The sequence below is a fragment of the Apodemus sylvaticus genome, chromosome 19, assembly GCF_947179515.1.
Source record: "Apodemus sylvaticus chromosome 19, mApoSyl1.1, whole genome shotgun sequence".
Taxonomy (NCBI): domain Eukaryota; kingdom Metazoa; phylum Chordata; class Mammalia; order Rodentia; family Muridae; genus Apodemus; species Apodemus sylvaticus.
The window spans coordinates 45,796,241-45,819,708 of NC_067490.1; the positions used below are offsets into that span (position 1 = coordinate 45,796,241).

The 23,468-nt window shown below is 41.4% G+C and overlaps 1 protein-coding gene across 2 annotated transcripts in view; it reads left to right on the top strand.

The window, feature by feature from the left end:
• Positions 1–3,847: 3,847 nt before the first annotated feature.
• Sec63 (SEC63 homolog, protein translocation regulator) overlaps positions 3,848–23,468 on the top strand; it is a 70,618-nt gene continuing 50,997 nt past the window's right edge. Inside the window, exon 1 of one of the 2 annotated variants that reach the window (XM_052162952.1) lies at positions 3,848–4,111. In XM_052162952.1, the coding sequence (XP_052018912.1) occupies positions 3,988–4,111 (124 nt within the window). In that variant the 5' untranslated portion in view covers positions 3,848–3,987. The remainder of the gene's footprint in view (positions 4,112–23,468) is intronic. The other variant, XM_052162951.1, reaches the window with a different exon arrangement.

The following is a 23,468-nucleotide window of genomic DNA, read 5'->3' on the forward strand; positions in this document are numbered from 1 at the left end:
TAGGGTTTCCAAGCCTCAGCTGGAAGGCTTGGAGCACATCATGATGGAGGGACCACTGTATTGAGATATGGGCAGGCGGGGAAGGTAGAACTAATTGCACATACCTACTTAATAATTTGGTTTCTTCCAGTCTTTGAGTTAACTCCACCACACAGAAATCTGAATACCGTCTCATTAGAGCCTTGCAAACACTTTGATATGCATAAAAGAAAGACAATGCCAGTAACACAATGTTGACTTACCAAGAAATGAAAGAGTCATTCTAAGGAAAAAGCAAATTATTAAAAAGGAGCCTAAAAATATGCTTTCTGTACCTGAGAGGAAACAAACTACCAAGCAATTAAAATGAAAGTGATTAAATTTTTCTCTTGCAGACGTATTCACAAATGATAATAAAATAAATTTTAGCATATGCTGAAAATAAGGGCAATATGTCTTCCATTGTCATTTACTATTATTAACAATTTCACTAAAATGATCTCTTAAAAGAAATAGTTTTGTAAGTTAATATCATCAATAGAAGGGTCTGGTGTGGTGCATGCCTGCACTCCCAGTGCTTAGGAGGGAGAGGAAGGAGAGGCAGGAATTCAAGGTCCTCCCTCTCCCTCTCCTTCCCCTTCCCCTCTCCCTCCCTCTCCCCTCCCTCCCCCTCTCCATCCCCTTCTCTCTTCCCCTCTCCCTCCCCCTCTCCATCCCCTTCTCCCTCCCCCTCTCCCTCTCCCTCCCTTTTCCTCCCTCCTCTCCCTTCCCTTCCCCTCCCTCTCCCTTCCTCCTCTCCCTTCCCTCCCCCTCCCCCTCCCTCTCCATCTCCCTTTCCCTCCCCCCTGTCCCTCTCCTTCCCCCTCCCCCTTCTCCCTCCCCTCCCTCCCCCTCCCTCTCCTTCTCCCTCTCCCTCTTCCTTTCCCTCCCCCTTTCTCTCCCTCTCTCTCTGTCTCTGTCTCTCTCTGTCTGTCTGTCTGTCTGTCTGTCTCTCTCTCTCTCTCCCTCTCTCCCTCCCTCTCTGACACAGGGTCTTACCATGTAGCTCTGGCTGTCCTGGAAGTTGATATGTAGATCCGGAACTCACAGAGCTCTGCCAGCCTCTCCCTCTGGAGTGTTGAACTTAAGGAAAGCACTACCACACTGGGTTTCAAAGTCATTCTTGGCTCTATATTGAGTTCAAGGTAAGCCTAGGTTACAAGAGATCCAGTTCCAAAACACTGAGTAATAAATTTCATAATTTTTAATGGCTAGAGGTTTAGTAAATTGATGCAATTTGTTCAAATTGATATTTCATGGTTGTTAAATTCACTGTTATATGAACCTAAAGCTGCAATTGAAGAGGTTACTTAAAAAAAAATGGTCCAAAGAGGAGGTACTTATTTACTATTTGCTTATTTTTTCATTTATTTCTGTGTTTGTTTGCTTGTTTTGAGACACAGGGTTGCTCTATGTAACCTGAGGGTCCTGTAATTTGCTGTGTAGACCAGGCTAGCCTGAAACTCACAGAGATCTGCCTGCTTTCATCTCCAAAGTGCTGGGATTAAAGGCATGTGTCACCATGACTGTCAGGAGTTATAATCAATAATTTATTTTGCCATATGTTTATAGATATATTATCAGATGTATTATCTTTGCAGAATTGCTAAGTTAAACATAAATGGAGATATAAAAAATCCAGTTCAGCGTTCTGAAAAATGCGTAAGGACTTAACAAGAGATTCAGCCCAAGGCGAAGTCGACCTGCTCCTGTGGAGTCAAGTCTGTGAGTGGTGCATGTTTTCAGTAAGGTTGTGCTGTCAGCAAATAAGGGGAGCAGAGCTCCTCATCGGCAGCCCCCTCCCCCAGCAGCAAGAGGAGGCCCCTAGAGTTTTAGGAACCTTGACTCAGGCTGAACCAGGATTCATGGCTTTGATATTCAAAAGAATTCCAGAACTAAACTAAAGAAAGTGGATGGTTGTTTTTTATTTTTATTTTTTCTTTTTTGTCAATACTACTATAACCAGGCAGCTGGACTGAGGGTGAGGGCGTGGGGCTGCTCAAAGACAGCCAGGCCGACTGTTTCATACCACAGTCACACGAGGTTTTGATGGCGTTTGAAGTGAATATGCTACTACTGGATGGTTCCTGAGTGCATTGGTGGCATCTGTCCTGCCTCAGGATGGTCATAGTTCCGTTCTGATTTCATAGTCCAATTTTTCACTTTACAATAAAGTCCTTGGAAACTTTACACAGAGGGGGGGGGGAAGGCAGAAAAATGCAGCGAACGTGGCTTTCAGAAATTTCCTGTTAAATTGGAATTTGAAAGGGAAGACAGAACACTTGTGGACATAATCTATTATAAGGGGAAGCATGACTCATTATGATAAATACTGGTTTTGAGACATTAAATGAAAGAGGTTGTGTGACCAGATTTTTCCTCAGACAATAGGAGGCATATCGAAAAGCAATGTAGTTACGTCTAAGGAGTGAGTTCCAGGACAGCTAGGGCTACACTACGAAACCCTGGCTCAAAAGACAAAAAACGACCCCCCCCCCCCAAACAAAAAGCAAACAAAACAGCAACAACAAAACGAGCCTTAAAATACAGAATGTTCGAACTTGTGCAATGGTTTCTCTTTTGAAAGGCAGAGCATACGGTTTCCTTGACTATTCACCGCGGCCTCGTGGAAGTGCCCTGTGTCCTCTTGGTCCACAGAGGGCAGTGCAGACGTTGGGACCCACCCTGCTAAGGCCATCACTGAACTTTCGGTGAGATCTTTGCAAGATGAGAGAAGGAACATCCTGCCCCTCAGCTGATTCCAGCTTGAGAGCCTGTGGCCAGGAGCAGAGAGTGACTGCTACTTCCGTTTGCTAACAGGTTGCAAGGGAGTTGCCAGTGGCTCTTTGGGGCGCCAGAGAAATCTGGGTTTGGATTCCCAAATCCCGAGCAAACCCAAACCATTGAGCATGACCTTTGGAAAACGTTTTGAGCCTGAATTTTCTCATCAAGAGAGCATGTGTAACAGCAGTTCTCAATCTGTGGGTCCTGACCCTGTTGAGGGGAGAGTTGTCAAATGAACGTTTTAGAGGGAGTGTGTATATGTAAGATATCCTGCATATCATACATTTACATACATTACAATTTGTAACAGTAGTAAAATTACAGTTATGAACCAGCAATGAAAATAACTTTATGATTTGGGGTCACGACAACATGAGGTGGCACCATTAGGAAGGCTAAGAGCCACCAATCTATATTTTGCTTTATTTCATGCTTTACTGACAAAATGAACGCATGATCGCTTGGGTCACAGAAAGCATTAGTGATCTGGCAGCTCCAAATATCTAAGCTTTGGAACTCTGAGGAGTCCCTCGCTCCTTATTCTTAATGGCACTTGTGGCACGAGGTGCACGTGGAGGGGTGGATCAGAAACTTAGGAAAAGTGAGAGGGATAGGAGACAGCGGAGAGGCACGGCAACCTCGCTCTGCTTGCAAAAGCTCAGGTTCCAGTCGCACCTAGGTCGCTGGACCCTGCTCCCCGCTTGGAGGGAAAGCTCCTGGAATCCGGCGAAGGGTGCTGGGAAGGAAAGCCGGGCGAACAGGGGGTGGGGCCTGGGGCGGGTCTATGGGAAATCGGGGGCGTGGCCCGTGGCTCGGGGGCGGGGCAGAGGGCGGGGTCCAACAGAGTTTCTTCGCTGCGCGCGCCACGTCTCCCTCTGCGAGCTTGTGGAGGAGCCGGTCGGGGAGGGAACAGCCGCGTGGGGCGGGAACTAGCTCCTCTCGCGAGAGTTGGCGACGGCCGCGGCGGCGGCAGCGGCGGCGGCGGCGGCGTGTCCGTGAGAGCGGCGTGGGGGCGGGGAGGAGAGGAGGCGGCGGCGGCGGCGGCGGCGGTAGCGGCGGCGGTAGCAGCGGCGTCCGAGCTACGCCACACGGGGCCGGGGCGCCGGGAGCCGGAGCGCGCAGCGCAGCGCGGGGTCGTGGCGGCGGCGGTGAGGGGAGCGCGGCGGCGGCGGAGGAGGCGGAGCCATGGCGGGCCAGCAGTTCCAGTACGATGACAGCGGGAACACCTTCTTCTACTTCCTCACCTCCTTCGTGGGGCTCATCGTGATCCCCGCCACCTACTACCTCTGGCCGCGAGACCAGAACGCGGGTGAGTCCCGTCGGCGGACCGCTCTGGAGCGCTCAGGCGGACGCTCCGCTCCGCTCCGGGCCGCGCCGTCCTGCCCGGCGGAGCTGCTCCGCGTCCCGGTGACGCCGCCCGGGCGGCGGGGCCTGAGGGCCGCCGTCCACGGGGCCGGAGCTCGGCGGCGATTTCCGGGGCAGCCGGGCCGCCCTCCCGTCCGTCCGCCAGCCTGCGAGGTCCACGGGAGTTTGGCTGGGCTCCTCTCCGCATTGTTCTGGACGCCCCTCGCCTGCCGCCTCTTTGTCTCCCCAGCCTCTGCTTTTGTTGGGTGTTTTTTCTGGGCTGGGACGGGGGACGAGAGAAGAGTTGGCCGAGGGGGAAAAGGAGCGTGCGGGCACAACTCCGCATCCTTCGCTCGCGCCACCCTTTCTTCCCGGTCGTCCCGGTGTCCCTGCTGCAGCTGTCGGTACAGATGTTTGGGGGCACCCCTGAGCTGGGTGGCACGTTTGGGACTTCCAAGTGAGCTCACCAGCAGCCCACCCCCGTCACTTCCTCCCTTTGCCTTTTTCATTTGTTCAATCGCATCGTGGGGGGTGGAAAGCGCCGCCGTTATTCCTTGTATAAAAGCAAAATATAGGTTTTTCTCCGTTTCCTTTTTCTCCGGAGTTTCCTGTTTACAAGTGCAAGCGTGCAGGATTAGGCTGGATTCGTTGATCGAAGGAGGTAGCTGGTGGGGTCGCAAGCTTATTTGATTTTAGTTCTTGAGCCTTCCCACATTTAAAGGTCGTGTCAGAACGCAACCTCATACAGTTTCCCGGCATGTTAGGCGTGAGATTGTCATGTTGGAGTCTGTTTTACACTGTTCTAAGACATATGGCACCAGATGTTCTTAAAGCTGGTGGCACTTACTGCAAGCGCCTAATGGGTTATTTCTGGTGGTGTTAACCATAATTAGTAGGTTTCCGAGTATAACAGCAGGTCTAGGGACCGCTTTCTGTGTCTGCTGAGTTGCTTTCAGGTTGGGTGTGGTGATGATCTAAGTTGTCTAGGTTGTGTATTGTAGCTTGGGAACAGTTGTTGGCAGATAAGTTCAGGACTTGTTAAACTTTGAAAAGAGAATTCAATGTCCTATAAAATTATTTAGTTTTACAATAGAACTAAAGTAAACGTAGGATAAAGAGCAAGCAATAATCGCTTCTCTTTTGTACATTCGACCACAAGTTGAGTAGCAACAATTTACCCAAAGTTACTAGCCTCCCTAGTTTCTCGTTCTGGGTTGGATTATGAAATTTTCACTTCGGACTCTTGAGTTCTGTGTTTCTAAGCTCGTTTAGGCAATGTGGTCTTTTGATCAGTGGCTGTAGGTACTTTTGATGTCATGCAGAGATTTTTTTTTCTTGACTGTTCACTTAAGCCAATTCTTTTAAGTATTTCAAGTTAAAGGGACCCATACCCAGTGTGGTGGCTCACGTATTATCCTTTAGAGGTGGTGGCAGGATGATTAGGAGTTCAAGGCCACCGACATCAGCCTCATAGTGAGCTCAAAGCCAGTCTGGCAACCTGAGAGACCTTGTCTCAAAAATAGGCCGGCAAGATGGCCTGGCAACTTGATTCAGCCCCTTGGAAGTACAGGTTGAAAGGAAAAACTGACTCTTAAGTCGTCCTCTGACTTCCACCAGGGCTGTGGGCATCCATATCCATACTGAGTGATTAAATAAGAAGAAAGCCAAAAGCAACGAGGAAAGGCCCACTCTTCAGACTTCTAGTTAGAGTTCACTGCTTACCATGGTTGCTTGTGTAGAAGACACAGGGGTGTTGGGATGGTGGGGTGAATATAAAGTCTTCTTTAAAATGTGGTACATTCCTTTAATCTTAGTACTTGGGAGCCTCAGGCAGGCAAAACTTTTTAGAGTTTTTGCTATATTTGATATGGTAACTGGACTTATTTTGTAAACATCATTAGGAATCGTTTTGTCCTAATTTTAGTGTTTTGAGTTGGGCTAAGTATACTTAATTCATACTCCTTGTAATAGTGAAAGGTCCTCTGGGCTCTTTGCATATTGGCTGAATAAAATGGATCTACATGAAAAAATAATGGCATGGAGGGTATAGATTTCTGTAGAAGAGTGATTCTCAGAAGAGGCTACAGGGGAAAGTAACTGAGGGAGCTCATGGGTACAGGTGTCCCTAGGTGCTCTCATCTAACCAGTCTGCAGAGGGTGTTACATACTGATACTGTATACAAAAGGTCTAAGTTGTAGCTACATTTGAGAGGGCTGCTTAGAGAACTCCTTGGAATTAGCTTTTGCTGGAGTTATTTTGGGTAGTACATTTGTTTTGGTATGTGCTTTTTCCTAAAAAGCAAACTAAACAAACAACCCCTCCCCAAACCAACCCCCACAAAAGAAAACAAAATCAACAACAAAACCCCTAAAAACAAAAACAATAGAAAACCAGAAATTAGGACCAGTGAGTTGGCTTAGTGAGTTAAAAGCATTTCCCCTATAAACTTGACCTCCGAGTTTGATCCCGGACCCCTTTGGGAGAACCAAAACTAGAAACTTGTCCTCTAACCTCACACATAGGTACTGGTATACATGGACACTACTATCAGAGAGAAAATAAAAACAAAAGAATTAATGCCCTAATCTTTTTGATTTACAAAGCTTAAAGAATCACTTGTATAACAGGGCTTAAAGTTCTGGTAGTTGAAAGTAATACTTTTTGTCAAGACAACTGAGATTTTGATTTTGATTTATATGTTTGAGTGTTTTGTCTGTCTGTCTGTAGGTATACCGTGCGAGTGCCTGGTGCCTGAGGAGGACAGAAGAGGGTAGCAGATCCCCAGGAAGTCAAGATCTGGAGTTGGGAGCCCACATGTGGGTGCTGGGAACAGAACCCAGGGCCTCCGTGGGAGCAGAAAGTGCTCCCTTAATTTATGAGCCATTTCTTCATTCCCAAAGACAAGTTTAAATGTAGTTTATAAGCAATATATTGTAGTTATCCATTAATAGATTTCAAAATAGTTACGGTGGTTGGAGTCTTTAGTGTTTTAGACATTTTAAAAATTCTGAAATAGCTGTAGTTACCTCAGCCACTTCCTACACATACAGTTTTCCACAGATACTGTACTATGACTTTGTATGTGCGTCGCCATTTTCTTCTTCCTGTAAGCCTACATTTCTGGTTTAATCTAGTTTGTTTGTTTGGCCTCCCAAGTGCTACCACCTATGCACAGCCTTTTTTTTTTTTTTTTTTTTTTTTTTTTTTTTTTTTTTTTTTTTTTTTTTTTGGTGGTTTTTTGGATTTGGTTTTTCGAAACAGGGTTTCTATGTATAGCCATGGCTGTCCTGGAACTCACTCTGTAGATCAGGCTGGCCTCGAACTCAGAAATCCACCTGCCTCTGCCTCCCAGAGTGCTGGGATCACAGGCTTATGCCACCACCACCTGGCTATTCCTATTTATTTATATATACTTTAGAAAATAACTTTTTAATGTGTGGGGTGGAGAAGGGTAGTACGAATATGTGAGGATAAGTTCTGTGGCGCCCACAACAAGGTTTCAGAGTCCCCTAGAGCAGGAGTTACCTACCAGGTAGTGGTGACCTGTTGGATATGGGTGATAGGAACCAAATGGAGCACACATGTTCTGTTTTGTTTTGTTTTTGTTTGCTTTTTGAGGTAGGATTTCTTTGTGTAGTCCTTGCTGTCCTAGAACTTAATTTGTAGACCAGGCTACAAACTTGCAGAAATCTGTCTTTGTCTTCCAAGCACTGCCGTTAAAGGTGTGTGTCACTACCACCCAGCCTGGATGCAAATGCTCTTAAATCTGTGTGCCATCTCTCAGATGTCTGTTTAGTTTTTGATTCCTTCACCTTTTTCAAAACTTCCTGATTTTTGAAACCTGCCTTAGTAGGTAGGTTACTATGTGGATTTTGTGTTTCAGCATGGTCATCTATAAATTAGGGACATAGAAGTCTCTTTATAGAATTGGAATGGAGATTAAATTGGGCTTTATGCTAAGTGTTGAGAACAGTGTTTGACATGCAGTGATACTGTTAACACAGTTTTGATTTATTACTTAGGTACTCAGGTGTCTTCTTGTTTGTTTGAAGGATTAGCAAAATGTTTTTAAAAATTAATTTTATTTGCTTGTGTTTTCTCAAATGGTTTATAAGTCAGTCACCTTTTATTTGAGGATGTGAGTAGTTCCATTTATATCCTTTAGTGTCATAATAGGGAAATCCCACTTTAAAAAGGTTTCAGGTCTAGCCTGGTCTCTATTTTAGTTAACTCAGAACTTCAAGCTTCCTCTCCTAGGAGTTAAATTAGTAGCTTGCCGTCAGGAATTAAGAACTGGCTATGAGGCTGGCTTGTGGTGCACACTTGGAAAGCCAGCCTTGGGAGGGAGGCTGAGGTAAAAGGATTGTGAGATTGCAGATCATTCTGGGCTGTTAAGTGAGACTTTAAAAACAGAAAACTTCAAACCAACTGGGTCTCCCAAGAAAGATTTTTTAGAAGAGAAAAAAAGGGTAATGTAAAAATATGCCTGTAAAACTACAACAGAAATTCTTTCATTTGGCAAATAATGTTTTCAGTTTTGGTAGATGCTGCTGCTAAGTGATGGATCAGATTGTTTCCATTGTTAGAGTTTCTTGATTAAGCTGTAAGCACCTAGTGCAGAAAAGCACAAAGGGGCCAGAGCGACGACTCTACTAGTCTCAGCTGCCGAGCGTGGTAGCTTGCGTTCCATGTTTGGAGCCCACATGGTAGAAAGAGAGAACTGACTCCTGCAAGTTCTCTACAAAAGCTGCACATGCGCCGTGGCCCCCCCCCCCCCCCCCCCCCCCCGCGCACCAATTTTTAAAAGGGATGGATGTATTGTTTAGCAGTTGTAGTAGAGGACCACAGTTCAGTTCCCAGAGAGGGTCCAACACATTCTTGTGGCCTCAGAGTGTACCTGCACGAGGGAACAAATGAATGAATGACGACATGATTGATGCTGGATGGAGAGTCGAGGACAGGGAGCAGGGTGTGCTAGCCAGGGTGCTTTCCACAGGTGCTGGTGATGCTGAGAGGCTGGCGGACAGCATCTGCCTTGCTTTGTTAGCCCCAGCAGTTTGTCCTGAGTTTGATATGTGATGTGCCCTCTTCAAATAATGAAGTAGACCTTTAAAAACCAGAAAGCATGAAGGAATGAAGAGAACAAAAGTTGATTTTTTTCTCTTATAGTCATAATCTTACTGTGTTTAAACTCTGACCCCTTCCCCTGATTATTATTCTTGCTGTGCCCCATAAATATTCGGTATATGCTGTTTTATTTTCAGTCATCTTCAAAGTTAGTTCTGAGTTCTCTGCTGTGCTAGATTTCTGTTCACAGTTCTATAAATTTTACTTTTGTTTTATTTGTCACTTTTTAAAAAATATGGCATCACATCACATGTAGTCACATGAAAGATAATCTGATAATGTGTGGCCTGACATACAGGCCATTCCCAGAAACTACTATGTATTGGGACTCTGAATGTTTTTGCTGTTGGGGTAGTGTTTTGTGCATGACTGGAGAGAATTGGTTGGTAGAGTTTGCTTGTTTGTTTGTTTTGTTTTTTTGTTTGTTTTGTTTTAAATGTTGGGTCTCTTCGTTTTAGCAGCAGGCTACTCCACAAACACTCGAAGAATGACTTGCTCCAGAGACTTGGAGTAGTGCCCAAGGCCAAAATTGACACCTTTATCACAGTTTAATTTGAAGTCCTCCTTCAAAAGGTGTAAGCCTTCAAAATAGTTGCATGAAACAGATTCTGCTGTTGTAGTTGTATAGCTGAGGGGGTCAGAGTCTGTTGTTTCTGCCATCTTCCTGAATTCTCTGTGAGGATAATTTTAGAAGTAGTCTTACTTGGGGCTGTGCCCACTTGCCCCTCCGAGGAAGCGGTATAGACTACAGCCTGTTTCACCTCAGCTGTTTATTAGTTTCATGGTGAGGTGAGGCGTGCTTAGTGCTCTTTGACTAGCACTTGAGGGAATGTGTTATCTGTATGAGAAAACAGACCTTGAGGAGGAGAGAGGCATTCAACTTGCCTCAAGCCAGGGCCATTGATTGGCTGGAAGATTGGACCTAAAGTAGTCTTATTCCGAAGCTTCTCTTTTAGTTGCTACTTTGTACTCCTTTCTGTAATTAAGTAAACACTGCCTGTTATTATAATATCGTACAGCAAGTGGAAAGTGCTGAAGGAGAACAGGGCGAGTTCTGTTTTGGGGCTTGGGCAAGTGCTTTATTTAAGTGGTATAAGATGGATCTTGAAAAGAAGGATATTCTGTAACTAGGGGAAACACTGCAAAAGTTTGGGTGTTCTATTTATAAGTGGTGAGGATTTGAATGTGATTGGCACTTTGGACCAAGTGAGCAGTTTGGAGTTTATTCTTTATCCTATTATTAACTTAAACAAATGACACCTGGCTGGTGTGGGTATGTGAATATAGTGGAGAATGGTTTGGAAGTTGGCGGGACCCTAAGTGAAACTCAGAGTCCATCTCAGCTTATCTCATTAAGATGTCAGGATTTAGAACTACAACTAGATTAAGCAAATTCTGAGATAGCTTTGACTGTTTATTTCTTACATATTTATTTCCCTTTAACTGATTTCTGTTCCCTTTAAAGTTATTTGCTGATTACACTTATAGCTTGGGAACTGAGTGTAGTGAAAAAGATTGGGACTAACATTAAAAACAGTCTGTGGGTGTTTTACTTGTGTGTATGTCTGTGTACCTAATATAACTATTAGGTACACAGTTATATTAGGTATACCTAATATAACTATTTGTCTGGAGGCCAAAAGAGGGCACCGAATTCCCCGGAACGAAAGCTACAAATTGGAAAGCCAGCCTGTGGGTGTCAGAAATCATAATTCTGTCCTGACAGCAGCAAATGCTCCTAACTGTTGAGCCATCTCTCCAGCCTTTCAATTCCTTTTTAAAAGTAGCCAGTTTAGTTATCTCAGGCTGTTTTGAGGCTGTTTGTTTATTAAATTAGAAAGAAAAACTGGTTGATACTAGCTTTGTGTTCACGGCAGCTGTGAGCTGTCATGTGGGTGCTGGGAACCCAGGTCCTTGGTAAGAGGAGCTGTGAAGCCATCTCTCCAGCTATATATTTTATGAACGTATATACTTAATTTAGGGCATATAATCATTTTAAGATTATAGATCTTGAAGGGATATTAGATCCAAGAAATGTGTGATTGATTGTTCAGGGAAAAAAAAATCCTGTGTGTTCTGTCCTGATAGAAGGAGGTTATGTGTCAGATGTGTAGTCTGTATGCATAGAAGAAACCAGCTACGGATTTGGTTGCAGAAGGAACTGGGGTACATTCAGGCTTTCTAGATTTGATAAACATTGGATTTGTAAGATGAAAAATTGCTTTTATTTAAGGTCCAGATTGTATATATATTTGATCTTGGAAGAACCTGAAAAGTTAAAGATTAGGTTAATGTTATCCAAATTAAAAAAAAACCTTAAATTATGGGTACATGTGTGGTTTTTGTATGTGTATGAAAGGGACCCAGAAGGCCAGAGGAGGGTGTGTCCTTGGAGATGAAGCTACAGGTGGCTTTGAGCTTCCCAACATAGGTTCAGGAAACGGAACTTTTCTGTGAGAAGAATAAATACTCTTAATTATTAAGCCATCCCTCCAGGGACTCTCCCTTCTCTCTTTTTCTCTCTTTGCATTTTTGAGAATCTTATTTTGTAGCCCTTGCTGGCCCCAAACTCAAATCCACCAGCCTCTGCCTCCTGAGTCCTCAGATTAAAGCTATGTACTACCATGCAAGGCTGTTTTCTCAGGTACTTGTTCCTGAAGTTATACCTTTTATTCAGGCATAAAGAAAGTTCACACACACACACACACACACACACACACACACACCTCTTTTACTCAGGCATAAAGAAATTTACACAGACCCCCCCCCCCACACACACACACATACACGGGGGGGGGGGGGGGGGAGGGGGAGAGAGAGAGAGAGAGAGAGAGAGAGAGAGAGAGAATGCTCTGAGTCCTTTTTCTTCCATGTTCAACCTTCAGATGTCACTTTATAAATTTCCTGGATTTAGCTAGACTGTGGTGGTAGAGATCTCATTGGTTCAAAACTGAAACACATGGATTAAAAGTCATAAAGAGTAAGGTGGCGGTGGTCTACGCCTTTAACCCTGCACCAGGCAGAAGTAGGTGGATCCTCAAGTTCAGGGTCAGCCCAGTCTACTGAGGGAATTCCAAGACCGGGCTGCATAGAGAAACTGTCTTGAAAAAAACATTTTCTGGGTCTAGTGAGATGGCTTGACAAGTTTTATGGTCTGAATTTGATTTCTAGAACCCATATGCAAGAAGGTGAGAACTGAGTTCTGCAGGTAATCTTCTGACTTTACATGCATATTTCTTTGCTATCCTCTTCCATAAGTAAAAATGTAAAAACCAAACCGAAACAACGGCCCCTAAACAAAAACATTTCCCATCATTACCAGACTCTTTATCAGTGAGAAGTGTTATATACCATGCACGCCAAGGTTACATTGTTTGCTTGAAAGTTCTTGTTCATACTTGGAAAAAATATTTCTTACTGTTTGGAATTGTGTTTTGTCATGGATAAAGGAATTTTGTCATATAGATTCCACATTTTTCAACCTTTGATTTTTTTTGATCATATAGTTTAGTCTAGTGGTTGTAGATTAGTAGTATTCACTGGCTGACATTAGTAGGTACAGAAAACAATAAAATGGTGATTACATAAGCATGGTCATGTTTGGGTAACTTGCATGAGGTAATAAAATTTAATAATTTTATTATTAATAATAATTAGTAATAGATTTAGAAGCCTGAATTACTCTATTTAGAGTACTCTAAAGAGAGTAAGAGGAGTGAAAACAAATGCTATGGAGGTTAGCTATGTAGAGTAGTAGCATCTAGTTGAGGTAATAGTGACAGACTAAAGGTTAGGAAAGTTTTAAATATTTAAATTTGTTTTTCAAATTTATTTTGTGTATATGTGTATTGCCTGCATGTGTATGTATACACTATGTATGTGCCTGGTGCCCATGGAGTTTGAAGAGAGCATTTGATCTGTTGGAAGTGGAGTTACAGGCAATTGTGAGCTGCCATGTGGGTCTTGGTAATCAAACCTGGGTCAACTGGGAGAGCAGCCAATTTGGTAACTGCTGAGCCATCTCTCCAGTCCCCAGAGAAGGTTTTACAAAGTAGGTTGATTTTTGTGATACGGTTTGATACAGGTTTTCACTATGTATCCCAGGCTGGTCTTGAACTTTCACAGCCCTTCTGCCTTAGAATTAAGAATGCTGGGATTAGGAGTGGAGAGATAACCCAGTGATTAAGGGCACTGTCTGTTCTTTCAGAGGACCCAGGTTTGATCCTATCACCCACAGGACAACGTACAACCATCTGTAACTCCAGTTCCAGAGGATCTGATAGCTCGTCTAGCCTCTGGGCATCAGGATGCATGTGATATACAGAGAGACATGCAGGCTTGAATAATAATGATAAAAAGTCTGAACAAACGTATAGAGGTGGCTCAGGGTGGGGTGTGTTCAAAAGGTACATCAAATCTGTTTTGACCTGGATTCATGAGGTGAAAACACAACTGAAGTCAGAAAGCCCCTTGTGTGCCCAGCTGAAGAGTTTCTAAGTCACTTTTGCAGCTGTATGTGTGCCATTCAGTAGACTCTGACATAATGAAAGCCAACAGACTCTGAGAAGCAGTGATCTCAACAGCTGTGCAGTCGACTGCGGCTTGAAGTACAACCTTTCCTGGCATGTAAGTCTCTTACGGTAGAAGCACATAATCCTAGGTGATTCTTACAGCTGACTTGTTTCACTTAAGCTTTAAGCTTTTACCTTCCTGTATGTTCTAAAGTTATTAAAACTAAGTTGTTTTTATGGCTAAAATAATAAACTAAGTCTTATTATTTATGTAGAATAATATTTCTACTCTTAGGTTACTGCAAATAGTGCTGCAGTGAGCAGTGTTGCGAATCAGGGTGTTTGAATTTTTTTTTCTAACATAATATTTTTATTGATTATTTGGGAATTTCACATCCTATACTCTGATCACACTCACTTTGCAGTCCTCTCAGGTGTCCTGGATGTCTCCACCCCACAAAAAGTCCAATTTGTATTGCTCACATACTCAGTGGAGCAGCCCCTTAAAGCAAACTGAGTCGTCGTGCTCCCCTCCGTCCCCCCACCCCCAAAGCCATCAGTGTGTTTGGATTCTTATGAGCTCTTCTGAGAAGGTTTTTAGTAGATTGCTGGTCAAAGCCTGTGTTTACCTTTTGGAGGACTTGCCAGGCTTGTCCACAGTAGCTGCATCGCTCTAGCTTCTTTGCAGCAGTTTTCCGTGGCTGCTCTGATGCTTCTTTCCTCCCCACTTTTGTAATTGTAGTTACTTTAATGGATTTGAAGGGATACAGTTTTTCCCTAATTCTTAATGCTGAGAGGTTGTGTTTGCTTGTTCTGTCTGCTTTTGTTTTTGAGTTTTCCCCCTCTCTGGCCGTTTGTGTGTCTGTTCAGATCCTGTGCCCATTTTTTTTTTGTTTCTTTTCTATTCTATTTTCTTGTTCATTTGTAAGAATTATTTATGTATTCCTGTTAGATAAATAATTGCAAGTATTTTGTCTCATTATCTCCTTATTTTCGTTCTTGGTAATGCCCTTTAATGAACCTAAACCAGAAGCTTTCATTTTATTGAAGTCCAATTTATTTTCTTTTGTTTGTTTGTATTACTGGGAAAACACTGCCAATTTCAAGGTCATACACATTTAATCATTTTTCTCTAAGAAATTTAATGGCTTTAACTCTTGAAACTTTTGAATATTTGGAACTAATTTTTGGTTCAAAATCAGATGAAAAATGAATTCAAGGTTTTTCTGTTACAACTGACCTGCATTGTGTCCTTGGACTTCCCTGGAGCCCTGGTTCTGAACATACTTTTGGTATATAGTGCCTGAAACACTTCAGCTCATCCAAACCCCTGTGAATGCAGTGTTGCTAACTCTTATGTACATATTCTCTGACTTTAGAGGCCCATAATGCTTTAATTTTGGAAAGGAGATTTAATATTTCTATTATTCCTTAGCATGTTAAGTACAAAATTAGCATATGTTTGGATTGTGTTGTTAGAATATTTTTAAAAGATTTATTATTTTTATATGGTGTAGATATAAGTGCTTATATGCATGTGTGTTTGTGGGTGTGGAGTTTGGAAGAGCATTGGAGCTGGACTTCTGGATAGTTGTGAGCCACCCTGTGGGTGTTAGAAACTGAATTTGCCTTCTCTGGAAGAATGCTCTTCCCTGCTAAACCATTTGTCTAGCCCAGAATGTTTGCTTTTTAATTTATTTTATTTTATTTAGATGTATGTGTGTGTATGCCTCTACAGAGGCCAGAAGAAATTGTCTGAATCTCTGGAGCTGGAATTAGGTGTAATTGTGAGCAGTTTAAAATGAGTGTACTCAGGTCTGCTGGAAGAGCAGGCAGTGCTCTTAAAATATCGAGCCATCTCTCCTCCTGGAATGTTTGGCTTTGCTGTGTGGTGAGTTGACCTGGAAAAAAAAATTTTTTTAAAGATTTGCCTATTTATTATATATAAGGACACTGTAGCTGTCTTCAGACACACCAGAAGAGGGCATCAGATCTCATTACAGATGTTTGTGAGCCACCATGTGGTTGCTGGTTTGAACTCAGGACCTCTGGAAGAGCGACCAATGCTTTTAACTGCTGAACTATCTCTCCAGCCCTTGACTTGAGTTTCATTTGAAAAAAAAAAATCACTAAATGAATTTTGGTTTGGGATTAGAACAAATTTTGAATAATTCCTGAAATGGCCTTAACTATACTTAATAGATGTGTAGTATGTATGCAAAATATAGTTATCAGCCTTGAGTATTGTAAAAATTTAAGATTTCAAATAACATTGAAAATGCTCTGTCTTGTAGTTTGAATATTCAACCAAGACTAAAAATAAACAAGCAAATCTTATTAGTATGCAAATGGTAAAAATAATATGTATGCCAAGAAGTTGTTTTAATTTTATGATTTATCAATAAATGTTTGACCAGTGTTATCTTATACACATATATCCAGGGTTGTGTAAAAATTTCTCTGTAAAGGGGTCCTTAGTTGAGGAGAAGCCCTCCTTCCCTCAGTGCCTGTGAATCCTTCGTTCCCCAGTTGGATCTTCACTAGCCACTCTGTGGAGTACTCTCCTCCCTCCCTTCCATGTTACTGTTAGCTTTGCCTTCAGTACTGTTCCTGGAGCCACATTACCTCCTCTTTTGTCCCCATTTGCTTTGCTCAAATGTCATCTTCACATCATTATCTTCTTTGAGCTCCCTTTGTCAAATTTTGATGCTCTCCCTACGTCTATTTCCCTCTGCTGTGTTTACTTGTTTGTTGTTATTTCTTTAATCCACTAGACTCTATAGTGTGTAAGAGCAGGAGAGTTTTGGGTCTCATCATAGGAGAACCCCCAGCTCTTCTAACTAATGGAGGATGACCTTGTCTTGTCATTCTAACTATCTCCCACTAATCTTCCTGTGTATGTCTCAGAAAAAGCTCTTACAGACAAGTGCCATCGTGCCTGGCTTATTTTATAGTAGTAGGTTTGGAACTCAGGGCCTCCTACATGCTGGGCAAACATCCTACCACCTAAACTGTACATCTGGACCAAGAATGTTTTCACTGTTGTATCTTCAGTGTCCTGAGGGTCCTGGCGGATAGTAGATGTTCTATCTAAGCAATATTATAAAAGAGTTTATCATTTTTCTATACATATTTATATAGTACTTAATATATTCCATGCAGGCAGAAAAGGCATTTATTAATGTGTAAGATAAATTTTTACCCTTTAACAGCCTTGATTATAGAGGAGTTAAAATTGGCTTTAATATTGGTGGTTCCTGGGGACTGGAGAAATGGCTCAGTGGTAAAAGGCTCTGCACTTCCAGAGGTCCTGAGTTCAGTTCCCAGCACCCACATGATGGCTTACAACCATCTGTAATGGGATCTGATGCCCTCTTCTGGTGTGTACTCATATATGTAAAATAAAAAAATAAATCTTAAAAAAAATGTGGTGGTTCCTGACAGTCTGTGGTGGTACACGACCTGGGAGGCAGAGACAGAGACAGGCGGGTGTCAGGGAGGCCAGTCTGGACAGCATACAGTTCCAGGGCATCTAAGGTGCTGGTGAAACCCTGTCTCCAAATAAACAGACCAGTTAATTAAGTAAAATGAAAATAGTGGTGGTTCGGGGGGCCGGAGATGGTTTTACAGTGAAGTATGCTTACTGCTTTTGTTCAAGTTTGGGTCCCGACACCATATCTGGCAAGCAGCTCACAACAACGTGTACCCAGATGGTGCCCTTTCCTAGCTTCCTTGGGCTCATGTACATGCCTACACACAAACACGAAAATAAGGTCTTTTAAAAAATGGTGGTTCATGAGTGTTTGTTGACTTTTAATATCAGGATTCATGGTTCTACCAACTACATAAGGAAAATCTAAAAATTGTGTCTATCCTGAACATGAAGGTATTTTCTTGTTATTCCTTTAGTTTTTTACACAGTCTAACAGAATTTTTCTCTTCATGTGTTTGTTTGCTTTTTATGTCAGGGTCTCATGTAGCCCAGGCTAAATGTTTTGGAGGCTGAAAACCAAATAGCGTAGTGCTGACCAATAAGAGGTCTATGGTAGTTCTCTGAGTGTAGGAGAGGAAGGATCACATCTTGGAACTGGAAGCCAGAGTGATACAGTTACCACCATCTCTTCCTAAGCCACATCCCCAGAGATCAGGTTTTGATTCTCTTGCCAAATTTAATTTAGTATCTTGCCTATCACTCTTCAGCATAAAATCGGTTTGCTGTTTTATTCTAGTAAACTTTGTTTCACTTGACTTTATTAGAGATAATATATAATCAGTTGTTTTAAGTTCCTTTTTTGCCCTGAATATTATTTATGAATTCATATAAAATATTATAGACTAATACATCTTAATTCTCTTCCTCCTCTCAGTCTTGGTTAATCAGAAAGTCACATAGCTTATAGCTCTCTCTTTTATCAGCAACAGTGTGCAACTAGTGTCAAGAGTTCTTTTTCAAGGCTTTCTTTTTTGGTTCAATAGTTTATATACCTTTTGGACAGAGGTACCTCAGAAGTGACCAGTAATCTTGCTCTGTTTGATGGTCACAAACCCTCCACCAAGATTTTTAGCTTTTCTGTTCCCCTTGATGCTTTCCTGGAGGAACTAACTGTTCACAATTGGCACCGCACCATCCACAGCAGTTACGACAGTGTGTGCTTACATGCTTAGTGTTATTTATGTCATTGAAAAGTCTAAATAGAAATTATATACTTAACAAATACTAAATATCAGCTACCAAACTGTTAGTAGAATATAGGAGTGAACAATATAGACCCCCTTGTAATGATGGCTACTTCTGGGAGTTTTGAGGGAGTACTTGGCATTTTACATGTAAACCATCAAATTGCCGCATAATAGTAAGTGCTGTGTCAGTGTTCACCGAAGGCTGTCCTGAAAATGTTCCCAGCGGTTGAGAGCTGAAGAACAGAAAGCAGCCATATCATTTCTGTTCCGGGTTGGCTTGAGAAAAGCCTATTTGAGACTGAGGGAACAATGGCGTGTGGAAGCTTTTGAGACAGAAAGTGTTTGACATGTTCTAAGAACAAAGGAGATTAGAGTGGCAGAGCTGTGGCACATGAGAAAAATAGCCTGGGATGAGGAGTCAGAGCTGCTCTCTTACACAGATGTGTCTGTGAGACGCTTGGGCTTCATCTGAGAGCAACAGGGAGCTATTGAAGAGTTTTAGGACGTGAAGCAGTAGGAGGTCTGATTTGCAATTTCTTTTTACTAAACACAAGACTTTTTAAAAAGATAATTTACTTGCTTTTCCGTGTCTGTGTTAGTGTGTACCACATATATGTGGGTGTCTTCGGAGATCAGAGGAAGCTTTGGTTTTTTCCAGCTGCAGTTAGAGGTAGTTGTGAGCTGCTAGCCACAAGTGCTAGAAACAAACTCGGGCCTCTTGGAAGAGCAGAAAGTGCACTGACCTGTCTGTTTAGCCCTAATTTTCTATTTCCTAATAAGATGAGGGAAAAAAGTTTTGATAAGCTTGATTGCCCTTTTATGGATGAAGTCATTTTTATAAAATGTTTAATTTATAAGCTTGTCTATTTAAAACCATATGCTATAAAGTATATTACATTAAAATACATTTTTTGTTCCTTTACATTTTAAGAAACAATTAACATTTTTTAGATTTATTTCGTGTTTTGCTTTATGCATGCGTGTCTGGTGCTAATGGAGACCACATGAGGGTGTTGGATCCTCTGGAACTAGTTATACTTGGCTGTGAGCCACTGTGTGGGTTCTGGGAACTGAACCCAGGTCCTCTGCAGGAGCAGTAAGTGCTCTTAAACTACTGAGCCATCTTTGTGGCCTCTCAAGAAATAATTATTTCCAAGTTCTCTGTATATCCAACGTTACTGTCAGCAAAGGTTGTATTTTTTGTTTTGTTTTTTTAATGTGTATGATAATGTATGAGTGGTTTGCTTCCATGTATGCACTACGCATGTATGCTCATTGGGGAAGCATGGGAACATGCAGCAGTTCCCATGCACTGCATGAACGTGTAGTACTTACTGTAAGAGACCAGAAAAGAACATCAGATATTTTGGAACTAGTATAATATATATTCAGATATGCCTGCTGCTATATTGATGCTAGGAATCGAACCTCGGTTTTCTAGAAGAGTAGGTGGTGCTCTCAATTGAGCCATCTCTGAAGCTCCTGTCTTTTTTTTTTTTAAATCCAAGTCTAGGTTGTCGTTAAACTCCTAGGTTTGAGTGATCATTGTGTCTGAGTCTCCTGCTTAATGGGGCTCTAGCTAAATAGCCCAGTGCCTGGCTCATTAAAGCTATTTTGAGTTACCTAACAGCTTTTTAGAAAACTCTTTTGTTCAGGCATGTTGGCAAATAACTATAGCTCACTTCGTAGACCAGGCTGACCTCACAGAGATCTGCCTGCCACTGCCTCCAGAGTACTGAGATTAAAGGCATGAGATACCATGTTTGGCTCAAATGATTTCATTTGTATTAGGGATGTAGTGCTTTGGGTTTGAATGTGATATTAGAAATTTTCCTTTGAGTACTAAATATAACTTTATAATGCATTAAGTATATATACTAAAACCACACATTGCATTTTTAAAATATTTATTTGTGTATGTGCTTGTGTGTTGTGTGTGTGTGCACACATATATGTGCACATGTGTTTGGAAACCTCCAGGAAAAGGTATTAGGTCTCCTGGAGCTAGAATGACAGACCCCTGTGAGCACTCTGTTGTGGGTACTGGAAACTGATCTCAGGTCCTCGCAAGAGCAGCAAGTGCACTTAACTGACTACTCATTGCTCCTACTCCAGCCATGGTATTTTTAAAGTGGTTTGTTGTTGTTGTTGTTGTTGTTGTTGTTTTTCTTTTCTTTCTTTTTTTTTTTTAAACAAGATTGCTTACAGTGGTAACCAGTACTTACAGTTGAGACTATACCCCTAGGGATAATTATGTCTTTCATTGATTTGCCTCTAGATGACATGCAAAAAATGGCAGAGAAACATTAACCTTGATTATTCTGGGATTTCTTCGCAGGCTTTTTTGTTGTTGATGTTTGGCTTTTCAAATGTTCTAAAATAAGATTCTCTTTTTGTCTAAAGGATACTTTTAGAGGATTATTGTAGAAAAACTTGCTTGTTTGTTGTATTGGTCACTTCTGTTACTGAAATGAAACACTGTGATCAGGATAATTTATAGAAGGAAGGGTTTATTTGGCATGGCTCCAGAGGGATAAGTGTGCTCCTTGGGGAAGCATGGGAACATGCAGCAGGCTGAGGCTTTACCTCTTGAGCTCCAAGTTCAAGAAGAGAGAGTGAACTCAAAATGGTGTGAGAGTCTTTAGATTTTCAAAGTCTACTTCCAGTGACATACCTCCTCCAACAAGGCCACACCTCCTAAGCCTCTCCAAACAGTACCATCACTTGGGGACCAAGTATCAAAACAACACCTATTTTATTTTTTAATTGATTTTAAAAACTGTAGACAATGAACAGGTATTGCCCAAGTGAGTTGAAACAGTGTCAGCGAGATGCAGAGAGGCGTCAGGTAACTAGAAAACTAACATTCTCAAACTTCTAGGGATGTTGAATATAATCTTTAATTCCCATTACTATTTTCTGGACCCTATAAGATTTAGGGAATGCTTAAGGGCTTATTACTTTAAAAAAAAGTGGCACGTTTTTATATTTTAGTTATAATTAAATAAATTACATGTAACTTGCATACCGTTATGTTGTAGAAATTATTTTTCAGTTTTTATAGTCTTTAAACTATCAAAGTATGTACTGACATACTTATTTTAACTGAAAACTTAAAACAGATCTCTTTGAGAGTTTTATTAGGTGATTTTTTTTTTTTTTTTACTAATTAGGTTATAACAGTATATGTTTCCTTATATTTAATTTTAGAAACTATTATAGAAAAACTCTTGTAAATGAATAAAAACATATATCAAAATTAACCAGACCAAAAGTTATACAATATAGTGAATTTCTATAGTAGGCATTTGGAATGTAACCTGTAGAGTTTTACACTTTCAGTATCAAATATATTTTATATACTTATCCGCCAGCAAGCCTAGCAAGTCCAGAACTGAATTAGAACTAGAAAAATAATTAGTTTTTAAATCCTCTTTCATAACATGTATCTGTAAAGGAAAACTTGCTTCCTTTTCTGTAAATGAATAATTTCTTTAGAAGCATGTCTTAGGGTTTGGAGAGATGGCTCAGAGGTTAAGAGCACTTACGTTCTTGCAGAGGACTCAGGGCGCAGTTCCCAGCACCCACATGATGGCTCCTAACCACGTGTGACCGTTTCTCCTAATATATAACTGTCTTCTATTATATTCACAGATTAATGTAAACATTCTTTCTAAAGTGTAAGGTACTACTTTTGGGGTCAGAGGGCATGGCTTGTAAGGTACCTATTTTACACAGCTTAAGACCATGTGCATGTTCTTTTGGTCAGGAACATTAGGAAAAACTTCCTTTGATTAATTTCAGCATTAGTATACAATTTTATAAGGGGATTTTAGTTTTATACTTGAAAGTGGGAGTCCATTGAAACTTAATGAAAAGCAGATTAAAATTTTACAATGCCATTATTTTTTAAAGTTCATTATTTAACCATGAAAGTCAGAAAATTTAACATTACTGTATCTTACTATCAGACCTTATTCAGGTTTTGTCATTGGTCTCAGTGATGTCTTTTGTAGCAAAAATTCAAGTTCAGAACTATACATGACATTTAGTTGACATTTTTCTTTAGTCTTCCTTTCAGTCGGGAATAGTTCTTTATCTTTCCCTGACTTTAAATATTATAGGCCAATTATTTAATAGAATGAACTTAAATTTGGGTTTTCTGGTGCTTTTTCATGGTTGGATTCAGGTTTTGTATGTGATGAGCCCGTCTTTGCATTTTGTCAGGCAGCATGTAATTTGTTTGCTCTTTCACTGGCATTATTCATTGGTCACTTAAACTGTCGTCTCTCAGGTTTTCTGTGTTAATTTTTTTTTTTTTTTTTTTTTTTTTTTTTTGCTGTTGTAACAGATCATCACATACAGACTTATTTTTGCATAGTTTGGATGCTCTAAGTCCAATGGGTTTTACTAGAAAGTAACAACGTCGCTGGGGCTCACTCCTCCTGGGACCTTGAAGTAGAATCTGATGACCATTTCTAGTTTCTAGACCTTGACTTGACTTGAGGCCCCTTGCTCGTCTCCAGAAGAATATCAGTCAAACTTTTGGTTTCTATCTTCTGTCACTTTCTGTCTTTGGCTCTCATGTCTCTCCAAGAAGCACAGTTTGATTATAGTTGGACCTACTAGGATAACGTCCCCATTTTAAGATCCTTAATCCGCTTCTCTGAAAATCCATTTGTCATTTGCGACCACTAGCTAGTTCCTTGCATGAGGATGCTGCCATTTTCGACTGCTTGCTCCCACATTGGAAAGTTACTCTTTTCCTCTGTGGTGATTAATATTTGGTGGCAAAGTAAAGAGATGTTTGGTTTCTAGGTACTGAGATTTCTGGTTCCTATTGTTTAGAGGCCAAACTCTGTATACCATGTTCACTGCTGGTTAATCCTACTTAGTATACAGAGGTACAGGATACATAGGAATTTACATGAGAGCAGTGTCTGTACTAATATATTAATTCATATAGGGTCTTTCAATTCCAGACTAATGGTCCAGGCTTAGTA